Source organism: Cotesia glomerata, linkage group LG7 (assembly GCF_020080835.1).
Source record: "Cotesia glomerata isolate CgM1 linkage group LG7, MPM_Cglom_v2.3, whole genome shotgun sequence".
Taxonomy (NCBI): Eukaryota; Metazoa; Arthropoda; class Insecta; order Hymenoptera; family Braconidae; genus Cotesia; species Cotesia glomerata.
The window spans coordinates 2,571,524-2,598,598 of record NC_058164.1 but is presented as its reverse complement, the minus strand read 5'-3'; the positions used below and the strand labels follow the sequence as shown (position 1 = coordinate 2,598,598).

General features: G+C 29.0%; 2 protein-coding genes across 3 annotated transcripts; one reads left to right on the top strand and one right to left on the bottom strand.

Moving 5' to 3' along the window:
• The first annotated feature begins 759 nt into the window (after window positions 1–759).
• LOC123268971 lies at window positions 760–3,418 on the top strand. Its single transcript, XM_044734438.1, has 4 exons — window positions 760–763; window positions 853–1,222; window positions 2,296–2,546; window positions 2,834–3,418. Exons 1-4 carry the CDS (start codon window positions 760–762, stop codon window positions 3,373–3,375), a joined length of 1,167 nt encoding a protein of 388 aa, XP_044590373.1. The 3' UTR covers window positions 3,376–3,418.
• A 3,472-nt stretch (window positions 3,419–6,890) lies between these two features.
• Window positions 6,891–26,273, bottom strand: LOC123268638. 2 transcript variants are annotated; one of them, XM_044733890.1, is made up of 15 exons: window positions 26,040–26,273; window positions 25,371–25,763; window positions 23,708–23,848; window positions 23,421–23,637; window positions 22,864–22,989; window positions 19,119–22,501; window positions 18,666–18,689; window positions 17,092–17,241; window positions 16,818–16,986; window positions 14,477–15,269; window positions 12,503–13,016; window positions 9,962–10,134; window positions 9,746–9,871; window positions 9,472–9,618; window positions 6,891–7,248 (listed from the first exon to the last, which is right to left on the bottom strand). In XM_044733890.1, the coding sequence occupies exons 2-15, from the start codon at window positions 25,738–25,740 to the stop codon at window positions 7,168–7,170; spliced, it is 6,414 nt and encodes a 2,137-aa protein (XP_044589825.1). In that variant the 5' UTR covers window positions 25,741–25,763; window positions 26,040–26,273; the 3' UTR covers window positions 6,891–7,167. The 2 variants fall into 2 exon arrangements, with proteins under 2 accessions (XP_044589825.1, XP_044589826.1); XM_044733891.1 differs by lacking the exon at window positions 18,666–18,689.
• Window positions 26,274–27,075: the final 802 nt, after the last annotated feature.

Genomic DNA, 27,075 nt, shown 5'->3' with positions numbered 1-27,075 from the left:
AGATTAAATTTAATGTGAAAATAAATTTCAAGTGACTTTTATTGAGTTAGTTTTATCAGCCGCCGTAAATAATAAGCATTTGAATAAACGCCTTAGTTTCTAAGCTGTTAAATAACTGTATTTATATATTTGAACCAAAAGTTAAACACATAAATTCTCATAATCTTCATGTTATTTCTGAATAATGATATTTTAAAATTACAAAACATAAATGAAGGTAAATACGTTTAAGTTGTTTTAAATGCAAGAGAGCAAAGAGCTATGGTACTAGATGAGAACGACGAGTTAATGTATATTGTGAGCGAATAATTGACAAAGTTACCGGGGAAACATCAATCCTCAGTGTCTAAATGTCACCAGGAGACTTTTAATGACCATGTTTCGATTAATCAACTACCTGTCGGTACTGTTGATCCCCGGACAATTTAAGTGACACATTGTATTCGTCACACTCGCTTCTTCAATAAACTTCAATTTAATATACGTGCCATTTATTTTTAATATTACTTATTTTATTTCAATGGTTCGATTTATTGCAGAAAAGTAATTGAAAAAAAAGCAGCAGTTTAAGAAAAATATTTATTTAAATAAAATGATTAAAATTCTTTGCTTTATATCATTGTAAGTTATTATTTTTAATAAATAATTTTATCTACTCATTAGAATTATTTTATTAAAAAAAAAATAATTTTTTTTTTCTTTTGTTCAGTGGACTTTTCTGCAGTAAGTATTAAATAAAAAAATCAAGTTATTGAATCGATGGGTAATTTAGAATGATAAATTATAAATTATAATTCTTTGAATTATAAAAAAACTGTTCAAATGAACTTTAATTAAAAATTACCATTGTAGAAGAAGAAAAATGTACAATTCAAATAAGTAGAGACCTACAAGAACCAATGCCGTTGCTATTGCACCCCGAATTACACAGAGGATTTATTTATACCAAGGAACCTGACAATACGATTAGTGTGGAAGCTGGGGATTCGATCCGCGTCGCATGTCCTGGAGGTAGAATTTATTTTTCAAGAGTAAAATCATACGAGAGTGCAACACTTGAATGCATTAGAGATAAAACATTTTTGTTGACACACGATGGCGGAACAGAGATGTTTCATCAGATTTATTGCGATAAATATCCACAGCACTCTGTACGTAGAATTTCTAGAGGGTGTAAAGTGGGAGTTACTGGAGAAATTGGATTTTCTATTCGAACAGATGAGTTAGTTGGTTACGATGAATTTTTTTTTTGTACAAGTAAAGGGATACCGGGGCAAAAAAAGTTACTACTATTAAATTAAGATGAATATTTTTTTATTCAAAATAGTGACTAAATTTTGCTCAACTTTCCCTCATATCCTTTGCAAAAAAATTTGTTATGAATTTCATAAGAAATTTAAAATTTGAAACAAATAAAACTTTATAATAAATCTAAGATAAAATTATTTTTTCTATGAAAACTTTAAAGATTCTACACGGAAAAAATAAGATGACACTAGATATCATCCCCGATTATACTCAGTGATATCTGTGGTGAAAAAAAATTTCAGATAGTAGCTAGAAAAATTCAGATTATACTGAGTGATATCTGGATTTTTCTAGCTACTATCTGGATTGTACTCATTGTAGTCTGGATTATACTAGCTACTATCTGAAAATTTTTTTCACTCAGTATAATCTGGGATGATATCCAGTGTCATCTTGTTATTTCCATGCACAAAAATTTTATATATTTATTTAATCTTTCAATCGTCAAACTGAATTTTTAAATAGCATTTTTGGTTACGTGCGTTAATATCCCCGACAAAATATCCCCGGACAAAATTCTTAAAAATATAAAAATTCATCAATAATAATTTGAAAATTAATCTTAACATTATTTTTTTAGTGTGTTTGTGTGTTTATTCAAAATTCAACCAACAAAAACGCGGGGATATTTTGTCGAGGATATTTTGTCCGGGGATATTAAGGCGTGTCACCAGCATTTTTATGTGTTTATTGAAAATATTTTTTACATATCAATGTCTCAATTAGGTGTTGCTATATAATCATTTATTTTAACAAACAAATTCCATTAAATATTTCACCGGAAAAATTTCATAAAATTCGACTCATTCATTTTTTTTTGTTTTTACATTTTTATAAGAAAATTACAATGATTTTATCTCAATTTTACTACTAAGTTATATTTATTTTAAAATTTAAAATTTATAATGAATCACAATATTTTTTTGCACGGGATTTTTCACTTTTTTTCCATTAAAATGAAACATTGATTTCTATTTTTGTACACAGACGAAAAGAATTTATCAGAATAATCGACTTTTGTCACGATGAACAACTAGGTCAAACGATTTATGCACATGCATTAATACCATCAGTAATTGATTCTGCAGAAATTTCAGTTCCCCGGCCGTCGTTTACCAAGAGCGGTTTCTTCGAAGGGATTAGCATGGATAATATTTACAGCAGATCTCATCAACAAGAAACTTTGGCTCTAATTGTAGGAAGTCACAAACTTGCTAATCGATATATTCATGACAGAGGTATTAAATGTTGTTATTTTTAATTGAAACTAAGGTAAAAGACCCAGTCATTGACGCAATTATATTTTAATTAAAAAAAAAAAAAAAAAAAAAAAAAAAACAAATTAACTTTAATAAATAAATAAATATAACTTTTGAATTATAAATTTTAACATGATTGATTTTTTGAGAACATTTTATTTTTTCAATTAAAATAAAATTGCAAGTGTCAAACAACTAGGCCATTGTTAATAACTGGGTCTTTTACCTTAATTGAAAAAGTTCTGTTATTGAAGTTAACTTTACAGGTAATTACTTTTTGTCGCGCGGTCATTTGGCAGCTAAACTCGATTTTATATTCGAAGCGCAACAACGTGCGACATTTTACTCCGTCAATACGGTACCGATGTGGCAAAATATTAACGACGGCAACTGGAAAAAAATTGAAAAAAGTGTCCGGAATTACGCGAGCAGACGAAATCGTAACCTTGAAGTTTGGACAGGATCACTGGGAGTCCTTGAACTTGAAGATTTTGAAGGAAAAATGAAGAAAATTTACTTGGATTATCACGATGAAGAAAGAGTTGCTATTCCTGTGCCTAAATTACTTTTCAAAGTTGTTTACGACAGATACAGACTAGCCGGAGTTGTCTTCATTACCGTAAATAATCCTCATTTGAATCGATTAACGGGGGATTATGTTGTTTGCGAAGATATCTGCACGGAAATAAATTTTTCCGGGTGGGACATGAGAACCGAACGCGGATACAGCTACTGTTGCAGCGTCGATGATTTTCGTAATGCGTTTCCTTATCTTCCTGAATTTAAAACGCGCAGATTGTTGATATGAGTTAAAAAATTTCCTTGAGTGTTATTGAACCTTTAGTTAAGACTCTGTTTATAATAATTTGCATTCTTAAATGCAAATTATTCATTGTTCGTTCACTGAAAAGTAATAATGAAAAAAAAAAATCTATAATTAATTTATTTGTCTGCGGGTCATTGATTCGCTAATGACTCTCGCTATTGAATAACATCGCTTGGCGAATTTTGGGAAAGTTTTTAATAAACTTTTAAAAATTCAGAATTTTTTAATTAATTAATTAATTTATTGTTTTTTCCAATGTTGTATAATATATTAATGATCAGTGTATAAACACGAAAATTTTTTTCATATTATATAATATACATATTTTTTTGTGAGCTATTAAAATACTTTTGATATTATATTCGAAATGTAAACCTCGTTAATTCGAAAAATTTTAAGCAAAAAAGGATAAAATTTTTTTGATCAATTATTTCAAAGATTTTTGAATAAATGGTAACGAATCAACGGAATAAGTTATTCATATATATATATATATATATATATATATATATATATATATATATATTAATTGAATTCATTAAGGGGGATAGCCACTGTGAAGATCGAAAAAATAGGTGATTTTCGGGAATTTTTTTGACTGAAATAATAAAGGAATTTGGGGATCGAGTTTTTTTTGTTTTATAAAGTATACGTTAAAGATTATTTTCCTAAATTTTTATTAAAAAATATGTTGTTACAAAGTTATTGGCGTTTTCGTGGAGCACCAAAAAAATTTCCCCTACCACGGTGTGATCTCTAACTCAAAAATAAATTATTTAAAACAAAAAAACGAAACAGCGTTGTAATCTGCATGCATGAGGTTATCGTTGCACGTAGGGGATTTTGAAAAATTGGAATTAAAAAAAAAAGGCGACATATAAATTTTTTCGTTTGTTTTTCTCATTTTTTTGGATTCAAACAGCCCTAAAAAATCTTTAAAATCAATACTTTAAAAATCCCCTACGTGCAACGATAGCTACTGAATAGACGAATCCATAAAAAAAAAAGTTGCAAAACGGTTTATATTTATGAAAATTAAAGTTCTCACCAGTTCAAAAAAAGTAGTTTCGAGAAAAACGCGTTTTTGTCGGAGCGCCGCGCGTGCAATGGTCATTTGATACGCTGTCACAAAAATGACTATAACTCAAAAAATATTCAGAATTTTCATATAAAACTTTAGATACATATTCTTGAATGTATAAACTTTAATTTAATGAAAAAAAAAAAACAAAAAATGTTTTTTTTTTTTATTTCACAGTGTCTATCCCCTTTAAGTGTTTTTTTTTATGATAAAATACTTATACCATAATCAAATTGAACATATCTCATAATTGAGAGAACGATTGATTTAAATTCAATATTAATTGTAATTAAGTACTATTAACTATGTACATTAAAAATACACATCGGGTATTATTTAAATATTGAGACGAATGCGCTAAATATTTAACGATTTTAGAAACACAGGCACCTGACTAAATATTAACAATCTTATTAGTAATTATTACCTGAATAAATAAAACAATTAATTTATCATATACTTGACTATTTTTCATATCTCCAATAATGTGGATATATATTCTTTGTATCAAATGCAAAAAATTTATTATTGTCTAATGAGTAAGTAGAGTAACATTTATGTAAATTATTCGCATGATAATCGTTACTTTACTTATTGCAATAGTGTATGTATGTACAAATTAGTAACGTCAAAATTATTTTCTTTGCATGTGTTACAAAAATTTATTATTGCACCTAAAAATCACAGTATCTAAATAACGTATATTTACAAATTTATTATTATTTTTAAGACATGTTAATATTTTTTTTTTTCTATAAAATATGAATAAAATTTTTTTTTTTTTCGTAAAATATAACATTACTTAATTAAGATTGCTGTACAAAAAGTCTGAATGAGAGACATAATTAATAATAAATTACTATCTTAAAAATTAATTCTCTAAGCAAAATTGATTTTGTAAAAAGAAACCTTCAAAATACAGCTAAAAAATACGGGAATTACATATATTAATAATTCAATAATAATAATAGCTTTGAGCTATTCTATCACTTATCAATTAATCAACGACTAGAATTATTAATTGCTATAGAAAAATTTTTTCTTTATCTATTCTCATGGATTTTAATCACACTTCTATTTAAGAGGTTATATCCACTTGTAAGTCCGAAAAAACGTGTTTTTTTGTGAATTTTTTGTGAAGAGGCTTTTTATTAAATAAATACATAGAATAAATGTACATATAGCGAATTTCATTTATTTTAAGAATTCGCGATGTATTTACAAAAAAATTGGGTTCCGTTGTTCCTGTAGTAGACTTCCTAGAGGACCTTCACAAAAAGGCGTCTGGCAGTGAGGAAGATATCTCTGATCCAAATTATTAGAAATAAAAAAAAACAAAAGATTTATTTTTAGGATACATAAATACAGGTAATGATCAATGGAATAGTCAAAATTTTGATTTTTGACAAAATGGCGGCTTCCCAAAGAAAAAAATCGTTTTTTTCGAGAAAATTTACAGTTTAAAGTGGCTTAAAAAATCTAAATTATTACCAGAAACCTTATTCCTTCGATCATTACCTGATACAAGTATCTAAGAAGATCGTGTGAAAATTTCAAGCCGATCGGTCCAACCGTTTCGGAGAAATTTTCCTCACCGACTTTGAAAACACCGTTTCGAGAAAAACGCGTTTGAAGTTTTGGGAACCATTTAAACTAAGTTAAAAAATCTTTACAAATACGCTAATTTCTCCGAAATTATTTGCTAGATCAATGTGAAATTTTCGGACATTCTCAAATAAAGTTTGGAAAATCCAAAAGTGCACGCCTCATAACGCTTATTCATTTTTTAAGAAAAAAATTAATTGTGTAATTGATTAAAAAAAAAAAAAAAAATTATAACTAAGTAATTTCTTACAGAGTATTTTTTATTTTTTTTTTAAATATCGGCGCATTTTTTTCTTGTTATATGTGCACGCAGTCTAAAAAAATCTAGCTTGATCAAGTAGCGCCATAGTTTTTACGTGACAAATAAGAAAAGTTAGTTTGGCTTTGTACGGTTGTATCGTAGTGTGTATCGCAGTTCATCGAATTCTTAAACTAATAAAAAAGGTCCGGTCTTGAAATATCAATTTGTTCGGGAGTAATCGTTGGTACATCTAAAATGAGGTGACATCCGGATGTCCACGTAAAATTTTTTTCAAAACGTTTTTTTTTTCAAAATAGCAACATGAAATGATTTTAGAAAGTAAAAGATGGTTTAATTTTAGTGTTTTTTCGGTGTACATCTACTTATATCATTGTATAAGTGTAATATGGTTGTGATAGAGGCATTTAAAGATCACAAAATTGCTTGACCTTGACGAGTCGAGTATAAAGCACAACCTCACGCGCTTCGCGCTATGAGGCGTGCAATATGTACATTCAAAATATTAAAAAAAAATTCAATTTTTTCAAAATTACAAGTGGATATAACCCCTTAATTATTATTCTAAGTATATTATTACTTTATTTTTAATAAAAAAATGCTTTTAGCAAAAAATTTTTCCATGACATTTTTTTTCTCCATTTTTCGAGTAATTTTCAATAACTATTAATTGGATCCATGATAATTCGAATTGTTTCTGACTGACGATTGTAATTAATGAATAACTAATGGAGTTTTGGGGGAATATAGTAACTCAATAATAACAATAATAGTAACGACGGTACTTCGAAAACTAAACTTACGGCGGTGCGGAGTAAGGTGGGTGTTGTCAGCAATTCTGGTTGTGTTTTTCGTTGCCAAAGTATGAAACTGATACAACATCTCCACCCACGTTGATTAAACATTGCCCCTAGAATATAACGAGCTAGAGATAACGATTTAAATCCCTGGGATAGGATCTATTTCAATGATTATAAAGGATATTGGAATGTTTGAGGAATTAAAATATGGATTTACTTGAATCGAATACTTGTTATTATTCAACAATCTGCCCGACCTTTCTATACCGACTCAAATAATTCTATTTCTGTTAGTCATACGTAAGTTGAGATAATCTCTCGTCAGCTCATCATTTCTTCTAGATATAAAATACATTTTTTTTGATCGAGTAAGAGACTACTTTCCAGAAGTTGTATCAGACAAAAAATTACCCTCTGACATGGAATACTTTTTTATAAATAAATATTTTATTGTAAAAAATGAAAAACAATAAGAAGTTTTTTTTTTCCACGACTCTCAAGGTTGGAACACTTGGGATTTTTAATAATTCACGTAAAATTGTTATTTAATGCTTGCGAGAAAATAGGGCGATCAATCTGGCTTGTATTTTCATTCCAGGTGTCATATATCAAAATGATTATGATATAAAATTTATCAATTAGAAGACAAAAATTATTATACGGAAAAATTTTAAAAAATTATTAATTCATGAGAAACATAATATAGTCTTCATCTGGGATATAAATGAGATATATATTACTTATGGAAGTATTAAGTATTTATAATTTTATATCTTTATTCCTCACGCAATGTTGAGTTTGCTCTCGCAAGCGGGAGTGCGGAAAATTACATTTAGAGTCCATGCATGATTTTTATCGCACTATTTTAGTTTTCTAGATCTATGATCTTGCAAAATGTGGGTGTAAATTTAAAAATTAATATTATCTATACTATTAAGATAATAAGAAAAATTTTGTTTCCAGGATAGTCATATGATAAAATCGGTCTTTTTAATGAAATTTAGTGTCATTGCAAAGGTCTTGACTTGAATTTGTGCCTTTTCAGAGTTTCATATCATTCTCACCAATGAAGAATTTATTATATGTATTTAGGCTGCATTCGAAAATACTTTATCTTAAGATACATAATTAAGAAATGACCTTGTATCTCGTGAACTATTGACATTTTTCAAGATATAAACTCATCTCGATGTTACACTCATTGAGACCTTTCATTTGAGTACCCACATCAATTTTTCATATATTTTATAAATATTATATATATGTATATATGAAAAATATATCAAAATGCATGTGGATACTCAAATGAAAGCTCTTCATGAGTGTAACATCGAGATGAGCTTATATCTTTAAAAATGTCAATAATTAAGAAATGACCTTGTATCTTATGAACTATTGACATTTTTAAAGATATAAGCTCATCCTGATGTTACACTTATCGAGACCTTTCATTTAAGTACCCACATCAATTTTTCATATATTTTATATATATGTATATATGAAAAATATATCAAAATGCATGTGGGTACTCAAATGAAAGCTCTTAATGAGTGAAACATCGGGATGAGCTTATATCTTAAAAAACGTCAATATTTAAGAAAGTACAGTGCAATTTATCAAAAGGCATTATTTAATAAAACAAAATTTCAATTTTTTATAGTTCACAAGTCACGGAAGTCACATAGTGACTGCAAGGTTGCCAGTTATTAATAATAATTTTATATTTAAAATTTGAAATGATAGATCAATTATTAGTGTAAAATTTCATTGAATCACCTTAAATAATCTTAATTTTTTTTCTTAATAAAGTATGAATTATAGAACTTTGTTGTTTTATTATCAGTATGAATAAAAAATTGACGAAAAGCGAATCTGATTGTTATTTTCTCAATGCATTCTCTTAAAATTGAAATTCTTCTTCCGGAAAGCGGGCATTGAAGTTTTTCTTTTGTTCACTACAAAGATCTTGAATTTTATCAGTGTTGTGGACGTATATATTTTTATATATTCGAATTCAAGTATTAAAGGAACGAGTGAATGACAAAGGAAATAATAGAATGTTTTCCACTTTGTGAAATATAAGAACCTATTTTATTTTGTTAGAATCCCGAGGGATCAGGTTGAATCTTAAAGGGCAAGTGACCTTTTGGAATGAGTGTGAAATTGAATAGTCTTCTTCAGTGTAAAGAATAATTAAAGGATTTAAAAATTAAAAAAAAAAAAAATACTTTAAAGTGATTAAAAAATAATTAGGATGGCTAAATAATAATAGAGTATTTGATAGGTAAAAGGAATGGATAAAAATAATAAAATAAAATAAAATAAAGACTCACTTGATTTTTGTGTGGGCTGTGGAGAAGTACACACTGCGTCAGGAAAAAAGCAACCATAGCATTGCCGCCCAATGCCGTAATATGAGCGCGAACAATGGCCAAAACTTCGGTAATAAAGCTGTGAGTGAATCCACTCAGTCCGCCGTTCTGTGTAGGTGAAATGAAAAATAAAGAAAAGAAAAAAAAAATTAACAGAATTATCAAGAGTTACTGAGTTTTAAAAAAGATAAACGCTTAAAGCTGATAAAAAAAAGTATTGTATTGTTAAAATTACCTCTCTGATTGACGTACTTTCTCTGATGAAGAAGAAGTTTAAATTTCCTAAGTAACGTTCAATCCTCCCGCCCGGGAGATAAGACAAAGGCGTTATATCTACACCGTATCTTTCTTTCAAAGGAACCTGCAAAGTTTTATAAACTTTTTTAATGATTGAGAATATTCAACAGCTTATCATCAATGGAAAAAAGTTTGAGAAAAATTAAAACTGTACATGTTTATGTCGGTGTTGGCTGGGAATTTTCGCCTTGAACGGCGATCTAGGTCTCGATTTCGGTGCTTGTGTGGCTACTGGCGACGAAACTGGTATCGGCATTAATTGATTGTTGCTTATTTCAGATATTGTACTCTCCGCTTGATCTTCATCGAGATTAAAAATCAAATCGTCTGTAAAATAAATGAGTAGTATGTAAATAAATATTTTTTTTGCCTGCATAAATTACTTTACTCGGAAAAAAGTAAACTGTAGTAAATAATAAATAAATAAGTAATGATCAACTGGAAAAATTATCATTTCAAACAGTAAAATCAAGATTTTAACAATCACTTTATAATATTTATCATCTAAATGCTACAATTTATTATTTACATAAAAGAAAATACTATTTCAAACAGTAATATTCGCTATGTGAAAGTCAAAAATGTTAAAGTATAATAATTAAGAATTTTGACTGATATTTATTATTTCGTACCTAAAAAATGATCGCATGATATGGAAAAAATATAAACTACAGTTACTAAATTTTCTATACAAGCAACGTCAATATTTACAAAGTAAAATGGTAAATTTTAAACGCAACGCTAAAAATCAAACTATGGTTATTGATTTGCTTGGACTAGTAAAATATGTATTTTAAGAGTAGAATTTTTACTGTTTCAAATGTTAAATTCTCCAAGTGTAAGACCTTCTCCTTTATAATATAATTTTTTAGCTTCTACTAATTTTTCCGACCGTGATAATATAATTCTTTTTTTAACCCGTTCCTGCCTTTACGGTCATTTTTTCTGCTAGTATAAATCTAATTCAAGTGGATGGTAATATTCCATCTTCACTAACAATTTGGGACAGATCGTCCCTGGAGAGTTAGGTCGATGGGTAACCATCGAACTTGAACACTAGTTAGCTGGTGAATGCCTAGTATCTGTTCGACTCAATTTTTAAGTATTAACGATGGAAAGCCACCGAGAATGAAGAGTAACTTTTGAAAAAGTCCATTTTACCATTAAGCTACCGGGTCATTCTCCACTTACTTCTTCTACAGGTTCGATTCCTGGCTTGGTTAATTTTTCATGGATTTTTTCAAAAGTTGCTCTTCATTCTCAGTGGCTTTCCGTCGTTAATACTTAAAAATTGAGTCGAACAGATACTAGCATTCACCAGCTAACTAGTGTTCAAATTCGATGGTTACCCATCGACCTAACTCTCCAGGGACGATCTGTCCGAAATTGTTAGTGAAGATGGAATATTACCATCCACTTGAATTAGATTTATACTAGCAGAAAAAATGACCGTAAAGGCAGGAACGGGTTAAAAAAAAGAATAATTTTTTAGTATAATTTTATAATATAAATAATAATACTATATCATATAGTAAATAATACTATATTATAATAATAGTATAATTTTTTTTGTTGGTGCCAATCGTTTTGTAAACATGTTCTAAGCCTAAAAATAAAAAAAAATTTTCGAAAGCCAAAAGGGTGTATGTTTCGAGTTATACGCCCTTTTGGCTTTAGAATACTGAAAATTTAGTGATCTAAAACCAAAAGGGCGTATAATTTTAACTGTTTAAGAGAATTAAAAATTTTTTTAAATTGGGATTATATGGGTTTTACCCCGTTTTTCAAAAATATAATTTTCATCAGCTATATTCAGCTATACTCAGCTCAAAAAATTTTTAACGATTATTTAATAATTTCTTACTTATAATGAGGTGTTTTTCATTCTATATATACATATTATGGATTTTAACTACAATGTTACGCAACAAAAAAGAAGGAAATTTATAAAAAATATGAAAATGTTAGCACGCGAAAAAAATTTTAACTCATGCTTTTTTAATTATTAAACTGTCCAAAATAATGAAAATTTAAATGTACTACTATCGAAAATGTTGACTTTTTCAAAATTGTTTTTTCACAAACTTTCTCCGGACAATTTTGAAGACTGTTGTTAAAAATTATGAAAAATCCTGATTTTTCTTATACACCCTTTTGGCTTTAGACCGATAATTTTCTAAAGCTAAAAAGGCGTGTATCTTAAGATACGCCCTTTTGGCGTTAGTACGACAAAATTTTTTTTTCTGCAGATCTTTACGTTTTGAGCAATTCTAAAAAAAATGGCAAAAAAAATTTTTTTATACGCCCTTTTAGCATTTAACCCTATCTAACTGCTGTAATACGCCCTTTTGGCATTAGGCACGCGATATATTGAAACGGCAATTTTTATTGTTTGAAACTGTAATTTTTTAAGATGAGAGAGTCGTTATTTACTATAGTGACAGCTACGAATCACATTTTCGATATTAAATTATAAATTGTGGCTTTTACACTTTCTACATTAAGTTTTGTAATATTTACATTTGTGCCACCCCAATGTCCGCTGTACTGTTTGAAACTATAAAAATTAACCGGAACCCGAGTAGAGCGAATTTTACAGTTTACTTTTTTCCGTGTAAGGTAAAAGCCCCAATAGATGCTCATGTACCAGTACATGATCACTCCATGTATTTGTATATCTATATTTGTGAATTACCATTTTTTGTCAATAAATCACGACTAGTCGAGCTGTTGATGACTTTACGCTTGTATTTATTTATTCTAATCGGATCGCCGAGGCCCAAAGCCATTCCGACGACTGAAACCTGCACCTCGTCTGGCTCAGGGAGAGAAACTTTAAATTGCATATCACAGAGAGCACAAGGAACCATACGCCGTAATTTAAAGTATATTGTTTGAAGAATTTTATTCAAGTACTTTGATAGCATAGGTATTGGCGTTGCATTTGGGATTTTAGTTCGTGAGATTTGTGTAAACATCTGTAAATTTCTCACTATTTCTAAATCTTCAAGCCCCGGAATTGTCTGCGTATTAACTACGTGAAAACCTTCTGGAGTACTATCATCCATTAATAAATTAATTCTATCCATATCTTCTACGTCGTCTATTTCAAGAATGCACGCATCTTTAGTACCCAGATCAAAATCGGGTAAATCTTCTTCCGATTCATCAGTATCTGATGTTCCCATTGATCGTCCATTCTCTAAATCCTTCAAAAAAAATAATAATATTTATAATTAGGTAAAAGACCCAGTTATTGACACTTACAATTTTATTTTAATTAAAAATAACAAATCAGCTCTAATAAATTAATAAATGAAATTTTTTAATTATTAATTTCAAGATAATTATTTTCTTTTTTTTTGAGAAAATTTTAGTTTTTTAATTAGAATAAAATTGCAAGTGTCAAACAACTAGGCCAGTGTCAATAATCGGGTCTTTTACCTTAAGGGGAGAAATCTGTGTAGAAGGCCGTTTTTATGTTGATTTTCATTAATTTTTTTAAAGTATAAAAAATTACTATTATTTTTCGAAACTATCAGGTTATTTTGTAGATATATTTATGAGTATTTTTTTTTGTATTAAACAACAATATAACTTAACAAATAGCGGAGATGTCAGCTGATACACATCGTAGGTTGTCATCCGACGAATTCCGGAAAAAATAGACCGGAAAAAATAAACCTGGAAAAAATATTAAAATTATGAAAAATTCATATTAATTCATCAAAATTATTATAAAATAAAAATTATAATAAAAATCCTATCTCCATTTTTTGTGAGAAAAAAAATAAAAAAAAAATATTATTATTATAATTTTTATTTTATAATAATTTTGATGAATTAATATGAATTTTTCACAATTTTAATATTTTTTCCGGTTTATTTTTTCCGATTACCACTTTTTTTATATGTGAATCTTCTATATGAACCTCAATTCCAAAAAAAAAAAGTAAAAATTTGCATTTTTTAGAGGGCTATTAAAATAATTCGTGATTTTTTACCATTTTTTCATATATTGTTTATTAAAAAAACAATAATTCAAATAAAAATATCGCTTCAGATTGAGGTTCATATTCAGCGTAATTGTATAAAAAAAAGTAATTTTTCTGTGCCATTGAATTTAAATAAAAATTGTGGCTTCCATACTGCACACCACCTGCTAAGTCGGATGACAACCTACGACGTGTATCAGCTGATATCTTTGCTACTTTTTAAGTTATATTATCGTGAAATATAAATATACGTATAAAATAACCTGATAGTTTCAATAAATAACATTAATTTCCATACCTTAAAAAAATTAATAACAAATCAGCATGAAAACGTCTTTCACGGAAAGAACAAGATGACACAGGATATCATCCCAAATTATACTGAGTGAAAAAAAATTTCAGATAGTAGCCAGTATAATCCAGATTACAATGAGTATCATCCAGATTACAATGAGTATTATCCAGATTACAATGAGTATTATCCAGATTACAATGAGTATAATCCAGATGGATTTTTCTAGCTACTATCTGAAATTTTTTTTTCACTACAGATATCACTGAGTATAATCTGGGATGATATCCAATGTCATCTTGTTCTCTTCGTGTTCTACACGTGTTTCTCCCCTTAAGTAAGAAGAATAAAAATTATTATTGATCTAAAAATTGTAACTTACAATCAATGGCTTAAGACGATAAAGTTCGCGATTTTTTTTAACTGTTTCAATCAAAGCCTTCTGTATTTCCGCAACTTGCTCCTCTTTGTGCCAAGAATTACCCAAAGCGACTTGTGGAATCGACGGACTGGGTAACGCTGTTAAAAAAACCGCAGTACCAACAGCTACCCCCATCACAACACGTTCCCCAATATCAACTTGAACTTTTAAACCAAAAACAGCATTCATACCTTTAAGTTTGAGCTTATTTATCAGTAAACTATGCAATTCATACTCTAAAAACGGCAAACAGTCTGATATTTCCTTAGCATTCAATTCGCCCCTTACATCCCGTTTTATTTTGCAAACAGTAGCCTCTATAAATACTCCTCTTCCGGTAATTGGTATATTCTCAGGGAGTTCTATTGTCGTAAACAATACATCGGGGACTTTGGCGCGCTTACAAATACCGCACTTTGACATTTGAACCTTGAGAGGAACACTGCGACTATTGTAAGGCAAATGACATAAACTGCAAGCAGTGTTGAACGGCATAGATGGTATTTCATTATCATTGCTCTCGGAAGTACGCTTAACACGGCCTGTTGTTTGTATTAGTTGTCCGTTATTCGCGTTGTCGTCTATTTTTTCGTTTTTATTTGTTGATATGGATTTGTGCATATTTTTATCACCTTCATTGGCGTTTGTGATCGGTTGCTGATTTTTATTGAGCAAAACGTCTTGATCTTGATTTGTGTTGAGCAAATTTATCACTGCAGCCGTTCCAGAAGCGTTTAAGACACACACGTCATCACTGAAAATTTAAATATTATCAATTAAGAATTATTTCTTATTGATATATTTAATAAATTTGACCATCATACTAGCAAAATTTTTTACTATATGATGAAAAGAGAAGTATTGAAAATAATTTATTCACTTTTTATTGAAATAGGGTCACATAATTCAATAGTATGAGCTGTGTGAGAATTCAATGAGATGTATGCGAATACAAATTCTATTTTAATTGATTGCATTGTTGTCATTAACGTCACTTGTAATGCAATAAGCATATTCAATATTCTCAACAGATAAAAACAATTAACGTAAGATGTATTTAAAAATACTCTATCTCTCGTTTTAGCTACACAGAAAAAAAAAATTAACTTGAATCAAGAGAAAAATTCTTGAACCAAGAAAATAATATTGAAGTGTTTCATTGTTTTGGATCAAGACGAAAAATTCTTGAATTAAATTAAACCAAGAAAAATTCCTTAGTCTAAGAATTTTTCAATTTTTCTGCTCAAATCAAGAAGATTCTGCTCAAACAAAGTTCTTAAATAATTATTTACTTGATTCAAGTTAATTTTTTTAATTATGAAGAGATATAACTCAGTAATATTAGTATTTAAAAAATAAAATAAGTTAGTGAGCCTTTTTATTTTAATGTTTGTAATTTATCAGACTATTGAATTTCATATTACGGTTTCTAGTATCAGTGTGAAATAATAAAAAAATAAAGTAAAAACTAGCAACCTTGCAGTCACTATGTAACTGCCGTGACTTGTGAACTATAAATAAATAAAATTTTACTTTATTAAATAATGAATTTTGTTAAAATGCACTGTACTTTCTTAACTATGGACGTTCTTAAAGACATAAGCTCATCCCGATGTTACACTCATCAAGAGCTTTCATTTGAGTACCCACCTGAATTTTGATATATTCTTCATATATACATATATATAATATATATAAATAAATATATGAAAAATTGATGTGGGTACTTAAATGAAAGGTCTCGACAAGTGTAACATCGGGATGAGCTTATATCTTTAAAAATGTCAATAGTTCATAAAATACAAGGTCATTTCTTAATTATTGACATTTTTAAAGATATAAGCTCATCTGGATGTTACACTCATCAAGAGCTTTCATTTGAGTACCCACATGAATTTTGATATATTTTTCATATATACATATATATATATATATATATATATATATATATATATATATATATATATATAATATACATAAATATATGAAAAATTGATGTGGGTACTTAAATGAAAGGTCTTGATGAGTGTGACATCGGGATGAGCTTATATCTTTAAAAATGTCAACAGTTTTCAAGATACAAGGTCATTTTTTAATTATGTATCTAGAGATAGAGTATTTTCGAATGCAGCCTAAATAGTTATTAACTTATTATAACGACTTGAAAAGGCACAAATTCAAGTCAAAATCTTTGCAATGACACTAAATTTCATTAAAAAAACCGATCGTATCATATAACTATCCTGGATACAAAATTTTTCTCATTCTCTTAATAATATAGATTAACCAATAATGATCTTACCATATACTAATCTCTTCTTTGTAACCCAAAACAACATTGCAGCCTAAAGCACGCGCGTGAGATCTTACTTCCATTCTTATTTCCGTCCACCAAGCGTCACGACCTTCTGGCTCCTCAAGATTACTTATTCTATCAATTAATTTTACAGATCTTGAACTGACCAATCCCCCTTAAAAAAAAAAAAAAAAAAAAAATAAATTTGTTGTAAAATTGAATTATAAAAATTAAAAAAAAAATATTTTATTTAGTCATTTAAAAATAAGTGAAGAGTTACCTAAATTTAATACAAATCCTGGCGGATAGTGTTGCATGGTAATAAATGGATACTCCAGCATCTCCAAAGCATCCTGATTCATCGTTCTGACAATTGCAGTCGAGGGTTTCAAATGCACAGTAGTTTTTTCATTGCACACCAATGAATTGCCTGAGAAAATATAATTATTTTAAAATGTGATACGTATTAAGAAAAATATTCATTTATAATTATTTGTACATCAATATTGTCTGTAAACATATAATATTAGTTGCATTTGAAATAAAAAATTAACTAAACAGTACGACAATTAGTAGTTGACATACGTGTCAGCTTGAAATAAATTAACAATCGTTCATAACATGCTAGAAATAATTAGTCATTATTTTATTAGTTATTTAGACAGATAAGAGGTTTATTAGGTAACTAAAGAAATCCTGTAACCATGCGGAGTAAGTTTAGATAGTTAATAATTTAACATTCACCCTACAAGTCCTGAGCCAGTTATTTAAAGTAATGTTAATATTAATTATTATACTTGTAATTAATAATAAAATTTTTTTCAAGATAATTTATAGTTTAGAACGAGAATAAATGTTATTTTTTTCTTTCAGGTCTTCTAGGGTCAGAAAAACTTAAAATAAAAAAAAAAGACGTCATTCGGCCACACCCGAAATAGAAGGTAGATTTCATAGAATGAATTATCATCTTGTCTCAATAACTTTCGTTTGACATGGAATGAAATTTATTTTAACATACATAAGTAGGTTGTATTACACATTGCCTGAAAATGGTTCAATTGAACTATTAACTTTGATAAAATAACTAATAATTATCAAAAAGTTAATGTTATATACGTCAAATTAGAAGGAATTTTATGAGCTTTCACATAAATTTATCAAAAATCTGCTATCTTTTTGCTATTAAAATTTATAGATAAATAAAGTCACCGAAAACGTGATTTTTACTATTTTTATCATTTTGAAGAGCTCATAATTTTTTTTAAATTTGTTAGTCAAAAAATTCTAATCCAATTAAATAGTCACTAATAAATTAAAAAAAAATTATGAGCGACCTTTTAAAATTCACATTTTGAACTGAAACTTTCAGGAAAACTTTTTTTTGGTTTATAAAATTTTGACGTAACGAGAAAAAAAATTAAAAAAAAAAAATTTGATTTTTGACGATTTTTGAAATTTAAAAAAATTTGGAGCGACCTCTTAAAAATTTTTTTTTAAGCTGTCCTTTGGAGAGAGCTCTTAAAACATCAAAAACTAACATTTTTTCACTCGAGACTCAAAAAAAAAAGTAGTCGGTTTTTTTGCGCCACCCTAATATACATACATATATAAATTTTTTAACTGACGTTATTTTTGAGTTTTACTCGACTAGTTAAGAGATATTAAGACAAAATTCTGAGTAAATTCCGACATGAGGACCAATGCAAAAGATTGATTCCTATGAAATCTACCTAAAAATAATGATCAAATAAATTTAAGGGATTAATAAACAATATAAAATAATAAAGGTAAATGAGACGACATTTGACATAATGAATGATACATATCTTTTTTTGGTCCCTGTATGGTACTCACGTTTGTGAAAGAATTTACAAAATCCTGGCAGGAGAAATAATGAGAATGGAACAGAAAAAAAAAACATAATTTCCCGATATGTCTTTCTTTTTTTTTTTTTCAAGTAATGAAATGCAATGAAAGAAATAAAAAGTATATCGATTGAGATGTTACAGAGGTGACTGAGGCACTAATTCTACTATTTATTTAAAACAAATCAGTGAATGATGATAATAAATATAAAACGCCACCACTGTGGCCTCTTTCTCCTCTATTTACATCCGAGAAAAAATCCCTATAAATAGTAAATACAGTCCCAATTTAATAAAGGATTGCTACTAATTAATTAAAAAATTGACACTCCAGAAGCAGAATAATCGTTTGCTACACAAGCTTGCTGGTGTCATACAAATCTATTATAATTAATTAATAACTATATAAATTTTAATTTTACTTATTAGAATCAGACATTACCTTTGGGTGTGATGCTGAGATCAGAGTCGCTAGAGCGGCGATGCAAAGGAACTTTACTGGCCGGTGAATTGGTTACTTTTGTTCCAACAGAACCTGGTAGTCCTGATGAATTATGAACTGGACTTGTCGCTGGTTCAATTTGCTGCTGAGGTGGTCTAAGACAGACAGGCGGGCAAGGCACACACGGGTCAGTTAAATTAGCATTGTTAGTAATTTTAGTTTTAGCCGAATGATTTTTATTATTTAACTTTCCTAAACTACCTTCGCTGTGACTTTTATGCACAGATGGATCTAATTCCGCGGGGATTAATAATTTACTAGTATTAGGATTAATATTAACATCATTATTAACATTAACATTTGATTGCTGAATTTTTGGTGGAATTACGCTCATTGGTATTGATTCTGTTTCATTAGGATTAGGATTAGAAGTAATTATTTTAACATGATTACTCGCAGACAATTGTTTAGTTGCTGTTTTATGTTTAAGCTTCTGCGAATCTTCATCAAGGTGTTCATTTAAATTTTCAATTATTGTCTGCGGTATTATTTTTTCTTTCGAATAAGTGCGAGGCGACTGATTGTTACTGTGGCTGTTAGTGTCGAATGAGGGATGAGGAGTGATAACACGCGGCATATTGTCATGAAGCTCATAAAACGAGGCTGTCTTTTTAAGGGAAACTACTGAAGGACTCGACGGAGGCGACGACATTGACGATATATGAGCACCCGAGTGGCTACCATGAAGATTAGTCGAGTGATTGTGATGACTGTGGTGGTTGTGATGGCTGTGGTGGTTATGATGATGGTGGTGGTGATGGTGATGATGGTGGTGATGCGACTCAGGAGATCGTGATCTTGAAGAGTGTCGACGTTTTCCTCGGTGTAAAGAATCAGGTGAAGGTGTCGACGTGAAATTAACACGGTCTCGACGACGTCTCTTACTTTTGGTCGAATCTCGGCGATGAACCATCATTTTTGTGTCTATTAATTTCATCAAGTCCAGCATTGCATGCTGACGAAACTTTCGATTGAATTTTTCATTGAACTGCGCCATAAATATTTCCGGATTTTGAGTCTCGATTTTGTAAACAGGTTCTTGGGGATATGAAGGATTTATTGGAGGAGAAGGATATGGACTGCGAACATTTATGTCTTTGGTATCGAACATCGGAACTTGAAGGAAATTGGGGTCGCACTCTGACACTATTACTGGCGGAGCTAGAACGAGCGTTGGAGGAAGAGGTTTTTTTGGTTTTTCTGCTTGAGATTTAACTTTCATATGTGGCTTGTCTTTTTCTCTCAGCGGGCCTCGGTAGATTACGGTGTCTGTTCTTGAAACTTTTTTTGATGTTTTTTCTTTCTTTTCTTCAGAATTTTGAGAATCCAATGATTCTGAATGGGTTAAATATTTTTTGCAAGGTAAAGGACCTTGTAATGGATCCAATATTATTTCTTCACGCTTAGGCACTGGATTTATTATTTTATTTTCAAGTTGAGGTGAAAGACTCACTAGTTCTTTATCAAATTTAAATTCTAAATTTACTTCTTCTTCAAATTTAAATTTAGAATTCGATAATTCTTCTTTTACTTTAAATTCTAAATTATTCTGAGTTGTTTCTTCTTCAAGTTTAAACTCAGAATTAACTTTATTTTCCTCCAGCTTAATATCAGGATCATCTATCTCTTCTTTTTCTCCAGACTCAAAATTAATGACTTTATCTAGTTTTGCTTCAAAATCAGAATTAATTTCGGAAATTGATAAAACTTCTGGCTCATTTAGCATATCAATAACAATAGTTTTCTCAGAAGGGTTAGAAGCGTTAGAAACTTCTTCATTATCATTATTTTTATCCACTAGTTCCACTGAAGTCTCAACAGAACAACCAGCATCACTGTCTAAATTTAAATCTATCAGCGGTTGCAATAAACTTTCCATATAAGGTTCAACTGATGCGAATAATTCAGGAACTGGTAAAATAGATTCGCTTAAAACTGAATCATTTTTATCATTTCCTCCCGTAGGAATCAATACACCTTCCGCCGAAGCATCAAAACGACTTTGCTTTCCCACAAGTTTCAATTTAAAATTAGAAGAGGTTTTTAAATTCGTCGGAGTGGGTTCTTTTGTCAGTACAGCGTATTCGGGTGAAATTTCAACAGCTTTTTCAGGAGTTGACGGGACTGAAGAAATAGATGTGTCATTAGTTCCATCGAGGTCAAGAATCAAACCTTCTGGCAAAGAATCTTGATGTACTTTATCTAAGATTTTAAGCTTTGCATCAGTATTTATAATCTCGTCTTTTTCTTTCCTAGAATTTTTTTCCGAAATCTTAACATCAAAATCAAACAATTCATTAATTTTTAAATTATTCTTCTGGTCAATTTCAATCTCTTTAGGTTCAATAGTTTCAGTAACAGAAGAGTCATCAAGAATGTTATAATTAGTACTAGATTCCGATGGATCATCATCATCTGAGGTCGAAGTATCTGTTTCAGACGATGAAATCATAGGTCTACGTTTTTTATATTTAAAAGATTTCTTTTTCTTTGCTTTACTAAACTCGCTTTCAACTGTAAGTTTAATTATTTCTTCTTTGATTGATTTCAACTCAAGTACGGCTTCATCTGGACTGTCCAAAAGTTCATTAGAATGTTCATTATCTTTAGTCAGTAAATTAACGGGTGATGGAGCAGGAGTCTCGTGATCTTCTCTAACACTATCAAGGAACCCCGTATGAACAGATCGAATTAGCATAGCGGCCATGCTACCTTCAGAAAGATTTTTCTTATGGGTAAACTTTTTACGTCTCATTGACTGTCTGAAGTCAGTGATTGAAGATCTTCCCGAATCAGACCCGACAACAGACCAATTGCTAGAGTAAGTACTATCTTGATCACTTTCATCGTCAAGAGAATCCGAAAGCTTGCTCTTCATTTGTATCACTCGCTTAGGCAAGTATTTTAGATTTTTTAAGCCACGTGAAAATACTGAAGTGCTCTCACCACGCATATCTTCTAGCGCTAACATCATTTTGACCGACGACTCGGTTATCAAGTCATCGGATATCGATTGAGTTGATGAAGTGGTGCTGCATTTACGTAAACTCGGTACTGGGCTGTGTTGCAAAGATAATTGACGCGCTTTCATAGCGATTGCTTTGAATTCTTTAACTTTAACAGATTGACGTGGATAAGTTGATAATCTTTCTCGCTCTTGACCACTTTTCGGAAATTTATTACCCACTTGAGTCATCTGGAGTTTTACGTTTGGGAAATTTAAAGGATTTATGGGACTGCGATTTGGCGAGGAAGAAAGTAATGGCAAACTATCGTCACTCTCAGATAATTCTATGTGATTTTTTAGGTGCACACACGCGAGGCTGCATGCAGGTCAGGGCAGATGAAATTAAATATTAATTTTTGTTTTATATATAAAAAAGTTGTGAATAAATTTAATTGATAATCATCTCATTTTATTTCTTACTAAATTTAATATTGATAATTAATCAGATGTGGGACTATAATCTTACACTGAAAACAAAATTCTTGACTGGAATGTAAATTTTCTTGGCTTAAAAAAATATGAAGGAATATTGAAAATTTATTAAATGAAGTCAAAGTTTCTTGAGCCAAGAAAATTTCTTCTTACTCCAAAATAACTTTTGTTTTTCTTAAAATTTTCTTGGTGCAAGAAATTTTTTTTCCTGTGTAAGTCATTTAATATTTAAAAAAAAATACTCACTCGTCGATAACAGGAGTTTCAATTAATGACTGAGTAAGATCCTGAAATTTAATAATCGTAACTGCAGTTCCAATACCACGGGCAACGATTCCAGACTCCCCTTCCAAATCAAAATTCTGCACATATCTGTAATTAATTAGTCATTTTATAAATTTTTGTCTTTTAATCAAATAATTTTAAAACAACGACTAATTTTAATTTTAAAACTAAAAAAAAAAAAATTAGGGCTCAGTTTTGAAATTTTTATTTAGAAAATTAGCTGAAAATTATGGTAATTATTTATAAGTGGGGTCAATCTATGCTAGGCCATATTAAATTTTTTTGATCAAATTTTTTTTCAAATTGTTCGTTTTTTTTTTATGTACTTTTCAAAAAAAAAAAAAAAAAATATATCAAAAAAAGATAAAATAGAAATTTTATTCAAAAACATAAAAGCCAAAATTTTTTCCAACTTTTAAAAGCAAAAAAGCTATCGAAATTTTTATTTTTTCCTTTCACGAAATTTTTTATCACAAATACGAAATTATTATTTTAAATAAATTTCCTGATGTATTTACCCAATTACAGCATTTCCACCTAGATCCATGGCTTTTAAACCAATTTTTCTTTGAACTTCACCGCTAAGTTTGAAGAACAATGTCTGTCTTGCCTCATTAGATGCCCGAGGAGTACGAATTTTGTCAATCCATTTATATTCCGGGTCATCTGAGACCACTAATTCTTCTACAAAGCCATGAATTACTTGGGCATGATATCCGTGAGGTACATTTGGCGCTAAATAATAATTGAATTCATTGAAAAGAATATTTACACCTTTAAAAAATAAATAATTGTAAAAACTTACAATAAAAGAACTGAATTCCACAAGACGACTGTTTGAATTTATTAAAGTCTGAAAATAACTCGACTTTTACGATGATGTTAACTTCTCCTCTGATACCGTGCATCGTATCATAAACAGGTATCCATCCAGTCATAACAGAGCCTTCAAAAATATCACATATTAAAAGATAAATTAAGAAATAAAATTTGATTTAAAAAGATAATTGAAATTTTGTAAACTGATAGAAGGATTTCTTAGCATTTAAGAATATTTCTTTGTATTTAAGTAATCATTTTTTAAACGTCATTTTTTAATATTTAAAAAATATTTCTTAGTATTTACAAAGTATTTCTTATTATTTAAGAAATGATTTTTTAACATTTAATAAATTATTTCTTCCTAGTTAATAAACAATTTTTAATATTAAATAATCATTTCTTGATAGTTAATAATTATATATAAGGGTGATTCTCTGTAAGGATGTTTTTTGCTGTCCCAGGCATTTTTTTATTAGAAAAATTGTTATTTTGTTACTAAAAAAAATTTATTACGAAAGTAAAAAAACATTTCTATTTGGAGCATTGAAAACTAAAATGAAATAAATTTTTGTTTTTTTGCTATAAATTCGTAAACCACCGAAATAACAGTCCCCTGGGCTGTCCCATTCCCAAAATTAAAACTTTAAGATTAAATTTTAAGTTATTCGTCCATAATATATAATTTAGTCCATAATGTTTATAAACTTAATTAGTTAACTAACAATCTTCTTCAATAAAAAGTAAGTACCGAAAATTAATTTGTTTCATTAAATTCATTAAACCAAAATTTGTCCCAGGCATTTTAAGAACAGTCCCCTGCCAGAAGTTCAAAACCAAAAAAAAAAATCCAGCGTGTTATTTTATCTTTTGTGAGGTTTATAAGGATCTAACTAGCCTTGAGTTAATAACCATAGGGCTGTTAGCAATTTATCGCTATTTTATTTAGTGTCAAAGCACCGTTTGTGCTGGAAATATGTGTCTGGGCCACTTCAAAACTCAGTCCCCTGGCAACTATTTTTATTTATAAAATTGGCTCCATAAGTCTTAATATTATTCTAATTAATGTAAACATTCATTGAGAACTTGAAAAGTTGAATGCATTGAAATAGTTTGCTTGATTTTTCTCTATTTGATAAAAAAAAACAGTTCCCTGGCAAACAGTCCTCTGTCATGATATATAGCAAAAGATACACAAATATCGAAAAAGCTAAAATTAAATCGGCTGTTTATTTATTATGATTAAGCTGATAGTTTTGTAGCCCTTGTTAATTTTTTTTCTTATAAAATCAAAAATAATTTAGTCGGAGAATTTTGTACAGATTTAAGACATCCTTACAGAAAATCACCCATATATAAATATACATATTAGATTACACCTTACAATACGTTGAGCAGTTAATTTATTAAATATTAATGTATGAATATTAAACATCGATATATAATTATTAACTATCAAAAAATTGTTGTTTAATATTAAAATTGTTTATTGACTAGTAAAAATTATTTATTAAATGTTAAGAAATCATTTTTTAAATAATAAGAAATATTTCTTAAGTACAAAGAAATCTTAAATATTAAAAAAATCCTCCTATCAATGTAAGCTATAAAAATAATGATAATAAAATTAATACAAAGATAAAAATTACCTCCTTGAGCACCAGCGCTAGTATTCATAGTAGCTTCCAATGTCCATATATTTTTAATAGTCAACGGATGTCCTGGTAGCAGTAAAGGATTTAAATTGAGATAAACTCTGCCAATAGAATCATTAGCCGAGTAAGTATCATGATCCATAAGCTTTATTTGCAGCGGCTCATCTTGCAACTCAGCATCATCAACTTCAAACCTGTACCACTCGGTGTTCCACTGAGGATTCAATGATTTTCTGCATACATCAGTCTTGTAGGTCGTATTTCCAAATTTTATTTCAACGTAAGCATCCGTTGTGTCGCCTGATCGGTCCATCACAGGCAAATTTCTTCCTGCTAATATCTTTACTTTTATTTTTCCCGGCATTTTTTGATGTCATTCAACTGATTCTTCAAACAATAAAATTATTTTAATTATTATAATATAATATACAGTCAACACTTAGTACTATGAAAATTTTTAAATAAAGATTAATTTATAAATTATATTCCAAGTGGTTCATTGGTAATGACTAGCCTAGCTATTTTTACAACGAACCTAAAAATATTTATTTTTAAAATTATCTATTTTAAAAATTTTTAGCATAAGTGACGTAGTTTAATTGCGTAAATATAATAAAATATAATAATCATTGATTCAATAGGTTAAAAACATGGCAAACTTACTTGTAACCTCTCTTGAGAGTTTAGTGTAAAAGAAAAAAATAACAAATCAACAACTTTTTTAAATAATTACAATTGTATGAGCATAATTATGAAATAATATAAAGGTTAAGATGATTGTCAAATGAATAATGATTTTTTTTTAAATAAATTCGAATTTAATTTACGAGAATCAGAGAATCAGCGCAGATTGTTGTGATGTTATGATTAGAAAAGTGCATTGCTTGCATTCAGCAAGGAAACTTTTTTTCTGTCACGGTTGGAGTGAAAAAACACAACAAAACAAAAATAAACGCGACTAAAGCGCTGCGCAGTGGAAAAAGTAGGTACTAATTTAAAATTCGCGGCAGAGCGCGCGGCCAATCAGAGGGAAAGTAACTTCGAGCCAATTAGAACGCAGTAAACTTGTCCGGACATCTTTTGTAGTAGTATAGCGTCCGGTAGCGTCATTCTTCGTAATTCGCCAGACAGGAATCGGTTCACGATTAAAAATGTATATTTTTTTAGTACTTTTGGAGTATTATTAATTATTTTTGTTATTTCTGATGACAATTATGCTGAGTCATGATAATTTAACTACTAGAGAATAGATGGAGGTAATAATTTGTGAAAATTCATCGTAATTTAATAAAATACTATGGAAATAAAGTTAGCCGATATCTAAAAATTTTTATGATTTTTTTTATTAAAGAATTACTACAAAAAAATAAAAAAAAATTTTTTTCATTTGTCAAAAACTTCAAAAACTATAAGTGCAATTTTTTTTAAAATATTTTTTAGTTATAATTTAATAAATTAAGCAAAATAAAAAAATCAAAAATGTCGGCTAACTTTATTAGTATTAAAATACTTGAAGTTTAAGATTATAATTAAAATTTTAGGATTTTTTTATAAAATTCAATCTCTAGAGCCTCTAAAAAATATGACAATAAAGTTAGCTGACATCTACAAATTTTTAGAATTTTTTTTATAGAAAATATTACAAAAAAATTTTTTTAAAAATTTAATTTGTAAAAAATTTGAAAAACTGTAAGTTCAA